The 7406-nt window shown below is 38.3% G+C and overlaps 1 protein-coding gene across 2 annotated transcripts; it reads left to right on the forward strand.

The window, feature by feature from the left end:
* Positions 1–34: 34 nt before the first annotated feature.
* On the forward strand, positions 35–7115 carry figla (folliculogenesis specific bHLH transcription factor). Of its 2 annotated transcripts, XM_088301109.1 has the most exons (5): positions 35–397; positions 777–923; positions 1001–1090; positions 2113–2265; positions 6892–7115. In XM_088301109.1, exons 1-5 carry the CDS (start codon positions 212–214, stop codon positions 6904–6906), a joined length of 591 nt encoding a protein of 196 aa, XP_088157235.1. In that variant the 5' UTR covers positions 35–211; the 3' UTR covers positions 6907–7115. The 2 variants fall into 2 exon arrangements, with proteins under 2 accessions (XP_088157235.1, XP_088157228.1); XM_088301102.1 differs by lacking the exon at positions 6892–7115 and having other exon boundaries at positions 2113–2327.
* Positions 7116–7406: the final 291 nt, after the last annotated feature.

A 7406-nucleotide genomic window follows, 5' to 3' on the forward strand; every position in this document is an offset into this window, starting at 1 on the left:
AATAACCTATCCGAATTTCGGCGACGCGGGAGATTCCGTGCAAAAAAAACCCCAAAAGAGCATTTTAAACTCGGCGCTGCGCAGGTGTGGGCAGCCGCATGATTACTGAACTTTTGTCCAATATATTCCAGTTACTCTCCTCACTGTCTCGGCCTGAGGCTGTTAGATTAATTAACGGCCACCGGGAACTAATTAGACGTTACTCGATAAAATGAAGGTGCCCGAGGAGGAGTTGATGAGTGACATTTTGAGACGTCTAACTGGCGAATCTGCTCTGCCAGTGTACAGCAACATCGAGAAATTCAAACGAGTCAACAACGGCTACTATGTAGTTGTTGAGGACTTCCACGAAAGTTTAAGGAAAAGAGAACAGGTCAATGCTAAGGAGCGGCTTCGGGTGAGTGAGCGAGTGCGTACTGTAATAAATTCGAATTTGTTTGCGAAGAGCAGCTATACGCTGCTAAGTCACCATTCTACTTTAAGTCAAAATAATGTCAGTATTAGTTGAAACTGCTCTCGATTGTTCATGTGGCTGTCTTGTCACTGCTTAAAATGAGCAAATGTAAGTTCATTTGGATTTGACTCCTTTCTTGAGAGTAAAATCCCATTATGAGGATCAATGTGTTTTTTTTTTTTTGTTGACACTTGTTTCTTTACTAAGCAGTATTGTTTTATCACCTATGACCTGAAAGTTCCATTAAATGATTTAATTGTGGTTACAACTCAGAGTCAGCCCTTGCATTCGGATAATTTTCAATTTGTTTTCAATTTTGCAGATACGGAACCTTAACACCATGTTCTCACGCTTGAAACGAATGGTACCTCTGATGCGACCAGACCGCAAGCCCAGTAAAGTAGACACTCTGAAAGCTGCAACAGAGTACATTCGGTTACTGCTTGCAGTTTTGCAAGACACGGACACTGTATGTCAACTATGCCTCTGCACTTAAGTTATAGTTGTTTTTGAGTAGCTCACGTCTCGTTGCTTTGTGCTCATTAGAGTGAGGGCAGTGAGACAGATTTCTTAAAGAATGCAATCGCCTATGGTCAGGCAGAAGGCTTTGATGCTGATCTTTGGAGAGTGGATGACGTAAGTCTATCTTACTGTTTTATTATAAATTGGGTTTTATGGAAGTTCCTAATTGAGTAGAATTTAGTAACAATGTACGTGAATATGAATATTTAACCCCTTGTACGTAAATGTGGTGTCTTGACACACTGTGTTGCGTCCATGCAGTTGTCAGCTTTTTAACTCAGCATTATGTGTACGGGAGCTGAACACTGAGTAAGAAAATACATTTAAATATATATGACAGGAAATCCTCAATTTACTAATTAGTTCCGTTCCTACGCTGGCTATGTCACCTGAATTCTCTAAATCGGAATTAACTCTTTGATACTCCCTAAATCTCTAAATAACTGTCTAAATGCACATTTTTATACTTCATATTCATAAAATATTAATTAAAATAAGATGCTGGACTCATCAACACTGAGAAGTGAGGCCATTTGGGGTTAATGATGAAGGGCTTTTCAATCTCATTTCATGGAGATGTCACATTGTCCTGCGTTTAAAAAAAAAAAAAAGTGCTTGAATTGATATCACCAAAAGTGTCCACTTTATGCTTCATGTTTCAAGTGGGATTGAATTAAAGTAACATATACAGTCAATATGGTTACTCAAAACAACTTTGCAGAGGGCAACACTCAGCTGCCAGCACTCTCTGTCTGCCAATGTGGAGCGCTTTTTGGGCTGCGGATGACGTCAATGACGGATACATGCGACCTAGCCGTTCAGGCCGTGTTTACATTCCCAAAAAAGATCCCATGAGCGTCCAGGTCCACATATGAAAATGGCCAAACTCAGATTTGAAAGTGATCAGAATAGAACCGTTTAGACTGTCATTAAAAAAACAAACAAATTGCAATCGTTCAACCCTTTTTTTTTTTTTGCGTGTGCATCAAATTAGAAATGTATGCCAATCCGGTCCAGCTGATTAGATCTGTCTCTTTCAACGCGTTATTCAAGTGGTGTTCTCAGTCAGTAGCGATTAAATATATGCATCTGTGTAAACAAGCAATTAATGATTTTGTACATGGCTTCCTTTACAGTTTCTGAACATGTCAGAGGACCCCACTGAAGACAGCTTCACTATGCCTTCTGAATCCGGAACAGAAGATGGTGATATGACCAAATTGGTGTTACAACATTGTGCTATGCCTGCATATCAGTTCATCATTCAAGTAGCACCTGACCAATCTTTGGTAACTCATGTCTTTATGTATCTTTTGGCCTCCTGACGCAAAATAAGTAGTGTGAGAAAGTATTTACTTTTATGCAGGAATAAATAAGACCGAGGTGTCCCCTTTGAGATTAACTGGTTTATTTGACACGAGCTTTCGCAGACAGTGTACGTCAGCTTGTTCAGGTGACGAAGCAGATCTCATACTGTCTGCGAAAGCTTGTCAAATAAACCACTTAGCATAGATGGGCACTTAACCCTGTTTTGCCAGACTGTCCCATGCTCTTAGTCTACAACCTGGGCACCCTTCTGTCCTTACACTTTTGTCCTTATTCATGAAAAATTATCTTCCCCAGTCTTCGTCCTTGCATAGGGTGTCCGTCCTTGCATTTTAATAGTCCGCATTGACTTATTTAAAATACTTATTGTGAAACATTTTTCGCCCAGCCCTACAAAGCACATTGTTTAAAAATGTGCATAATCCTTATCGTGCCCATTTTGACTTATTAATTGCGTTGACCTCCTAATTCAAGGCTTAATTGTATATTAAAATGAAATGACCTACATTGAGCCTTTTCAGGTATTTATTTGGAATAATGAAAAAATTATCTGTAAATATGTAATACTTGTATCCTAATAGACTTTTTAGCCATATTACTCATCCCTTGAACGCCTGTCTCAGAGTAGGTTAATTCAGTTGTTTAAATTTGTAGAAACACATCAGATTGCAGACATAACACAAAACTAAAGTCATATCAAATTTGTGACTTTAATCTTAAATAAATCAAACAAAGGTCATAAATAGAACTTGCGTTTTTTGGGGTTTTTTTGGACTGTAAATAACTGGATGAAAGTTAAGTTGGTCTTGACTAGTGCTGTCAAGTGATTCATTTTTTTAAACTAATTAATAACAAAACATTTCATGATTAATCACATTTTCCAACTGCGATTTTATTTTATTTTTTTGCGCGAAGCTTATAACCGATATTTACTCTAATAATCTCTTGGAATTTATGCAAAATCACCAAATATGAAGTATATTCAATTCAAAGACTGTTCTAATAGCTTTCTTGGATTCTTGAATACGATCTAAATGGAGACATATTTAGACATTTTTCTTCGAAACATTTCTCAAAACTGCCCACAAGCGCCACACTCCAGCAGTGTTGGTTTGCAAGGCCCAGTGGTAACTTAAGATGTGTTTTGTTCTGAGACGTGCTAAAGACAGCTAATATGTGCAAAATATGCAAATTATTTTTTAAATTAATCTGAGTTAAAAATTGGGGATTAATTACCTGAGTTAATGCTTTAATTTTGATAGCCCTAGTCTTGACATTTTGGACGCTTTGTTTATTCCCTCAATTGAAAGGATGTTTGGGGATGATGAGATATTTTTTCAAGATCGTAATACATTGAGGCATGGAGCAAAAACAGTACAGCGCCATGGTCTGCAAATATTTCGGATCGCAATCTAATTTCTAGTCTTTGGAAGTTGAGGAAAATGGTCCATGACAAGGCACAAACCTGCAAAAATGATCTTGCAAAAGCAATCAGAAAAAATTGGAGCCAACTGCTGTTTATCAATTGCAAGGTTTACATGGATGACACTTCTCTCGTCTGATGGGATTCACACTAAAAATATTGATCCATTTGGGACGCGTGTTTATGCATCACACTTTGAGTCGGAACAAATTATTTTGACATGCGCTGATTGACCAAATATAAAGAAACGGTAGAAGAAGAAGCCAAAGCAACATCCGTGTCTACTCGCGTCCATTTCTACCTTAAACGTTATCATTATTTTGTCTTCTTCCCATTTGCGCTCATGTCAAGTCGACACGTCCTAATGGAGTTACAACGTATCATCCAGACCATACCTCATTCAAATCTTTTAACATCTCCAGCAATGTGTTGGTCTCTGCTACAGGCCAGTTCAGTCTTGCACCTACCTTGTCTTTCACTCTCTCTGATTCTTCTATCTTCCGGAATAACAGAAATGAGTCTATCATAAACATGCCCGGTGAAGACAGATTGTTCAGAAAAGTCAGAATAAGTGTTGTCATGCGTGCCAATCGGATTATGAATCAACAAACCATAAACCACCACCCTTCCGCTCGGAATAAAATCCTCATATCGGAATCACATTGATCCGGTCAGAATATTCCCAATTGGGTTTGTAAATGAAGCGTTTTTATTCTGATCAGGCTTTACAGCCGAATTAATGTCCATGTAAATGAAGCCACTCATTCAGACCATGTCTCTGAGACTGAGCTTTTTATAAAAGACAGTTACACTTGGCTCTTTCACAGAGGATCTTCTGCTTGTGATATTTTATCTAGAATAAAAACAAACAAAATATGTATAGTTACAGTTGTGCATCGTTAAGTCTAAATAAGTAGACGCTCTGCAGTTCCTCAAATCCTGATGACAAGCAATTTGCTAATTCCTTTGTCTCAGGGAAACGACTTGTCTGCTAAAATATCAACATTGGTCTCGTGATGGAGCTCCATGGCAACAGCTGTCCATTTTAGGATTATTTCTCCATGGTTGCAGGCTGTTTTAATCACATGATACAGGCTGATGAATCACACTTTTGCCAGTATGTCTCTGCAGCAAGGCTGGGAAACAATGCGATTGATTGTGTATACAGTAATCCCCTACCTCTAGGTGGTTCACTTCTCATCCATTTGGATATTACAGCGGGGAACCTCTGTCGTTTGCAGGCAAACACCTCTATTTACAGTCTTTGTTGCCTTTACAGTATCTGACATATGTCACAATATGGGGGAAAAGCCCTGTCAAAATAGGAATTGTTCTTAAGGAGGTATATTGAAGTGGTCTCACTTTCCAGAGATTGGCTTAGTGGAAGTTGAGACTATGCTGCGTGTACAGATTCATTACAACAACGACCCCGAAAATGTTTTCATGCGGGTGACATTAATTACTTGCCTTTTTTTTTTATTCAGCGTACGGCTCGTTTTCATATACCCCCGGAATAGTGGCAGATTATTCTACTGACCACCTCCCTCTCAGCTGGTTTGTTTTCCTTAGCATGGCTGCTGCTGCTTTTAGGACATGGTTGAATGGTTAATTTTGAATGCTCAGTTCTGAGATTCAGGGCAAATGCTATAACCTCCACATTTGGAGAAGGTACAAACTACTAAATATTAATAGACAATGTCACTTTAGTTGGAAGGGACATCTGTGGAAAATTGAGCAGACACGGTGTGACCTGCATTTTTTTTCTCTTTTCCTCTCAATGATTGAGTTGACATGTCATTTTTTTTCCCTTGATAGTCAAGAAATAATAATAATAATAATAATAATTTGCCCTTTATTAGTCCCACAATGGGGAAATTCGAGATTCGAACCCAGGCCTCCTGGGGAGACTGGGTCCTGAACGCGGCCAAGACGCTGTTAATCTAGCAAATGCTCACCCTCAGTCTGTTCACCAATGTGCACCTTTCAACCTTTGTCTGGATGGAACCACTCAAACCCTGCAATCAGATGTTTTAAGATTTGACAATAACAAATCGCATTTGATTGTGTGGCGTCACACACGCTGCACTGCACTTTCAAACTCTCAACAAGTTCTTTGTCTTGTGTATTTGTTGATTGAAGGTGAAGATGTGATTGAGGCTTTTCCGCACAGCAATTTACCATACTTCAGTTTTAATTTGCTTGGATGTGGCATGTACCTTCTGTTTTGGCAAAATCTTACCTTGTACTCTACATAGTGAGCCAAGTGGCTGTTTATGTTTTTGTTTTCCTCCCTCAGCATACTGGATAGCTCTACAAAGCTCGGTAATGTTTGAGCCATAGTGGCCTACACGTCTGTATATATTAAACTGGCAACAATATTTTAACTCTGGATGACTCGGGCTCAGATCCTCCTCTCCTGCTTCTCCCCCAAAGTTCGTCACTCATCGCAGGAACTAAAGTAGTTGTGAGGGGAAGTTAAGGCAAGGCAGATTTCCCCCCCCCCCCCTCAGCTAAGCACACAGTTTTTGATGTGGATTTAAAGTATTCACACCTGAGCCGACTTTAATTCTGTTGACACCTTTTTCCATTTGCCAAAGCACAAAATCATCAACATTGTCTAGCCTCATACATTCAGCAAACTCTTAATGAAGCTTATGCGTTACAAGGAGTCATACTGCATTAAGAATCATTACAAGATTATGTGCTGCTTATGACTGTTATTACTGGTATCTTGATTTAATAGTATTAAGGATGACTTATTCAGCCCAAACTGATCTGAAAGGGAAAAAAATGGATTCATGCACTCTCACAGCGCCCTCTTGTGGTCATGTTTTCACCAAAATTTCCTTCAGAAATATTTTAGAGGGCTCTGTCACGTTTTAATCACTCGTGACAATATACAGTTGCACTTAAAATGATTCAAATCACATTCAAAATTATGTTTGCAAAGATTTCAGACTTGTACACCGTATTGACGCACAAAACATAGTAACTGCTCTGTTACTTTTTTTAAAATTTTTTGAGAATGCCAGTATTTTGACTTTTTGTAACTTTATAAGATATGCATTTGTAATCTGAGTGAAATAATGGTATAGGCAACTTTGTATGGTTAATGTTTTGTTGAAAACATTAGCTAAATAATTCTGACCACCTGCCTTTCCCGCAGGGGTCGTTAATATGAAGAACACAATTCAGGAAGATTCTGGAAGATTCCCTTTTTTCTTTTTTTTTTTTTTTTTACTGTATTACTTTTGAATGTTGTATTATTTCTCTTAAAATGGCCTTGTCAATGTTTGACTGTGTGTCTTGGTTTTGCACCTGATGTAGTATGTGCAAGTTAATTGTGGGGGGGATGAAAAGCTTTTTTTTCTTCTTCTTCCGCTCTCCCTTCTTACCTGCTTACACGATTGTTTTCAGAAGTGTTGAACTTCTATGTTGTGCCCACACAGTCAAGATTATTTGAACAATGTGTGTTATAAAATAAATAAGTCACAGCATTTTTTATCGATTGTTAAATCTTCGTGTGTTTTATTTGTTTCATTACAAATTGTAAATGAAGCAAACCTGTTATGAATACAACTTTTCAGGGAAATGCGATATTTGCAGCTGTGTCGGTTGAATGTATTTTTGTATCAATGTAAACTTTTCTGCTGAAGCTATGGTGTATCAAAAGAAATTTTA

This window comes from Idiotropiscis lumnitzeri, chromosome 1 (assembly GCF_059441095.1).
Source record: "Idiotropiscis lumnitzeri isolate Australia: NSW breed Sydney's pygmy pipehorse chromosome 1, RoL_Ilum_1.0, whole genome shotgun sequence".
Lineage (NCBI taxonomy): Eukaryota > Metazoa > Chordata > Actinopteri > Syngnathiformes > Syngnathidae > Idiotropiscis > Idiotropiscis lumnitzeri.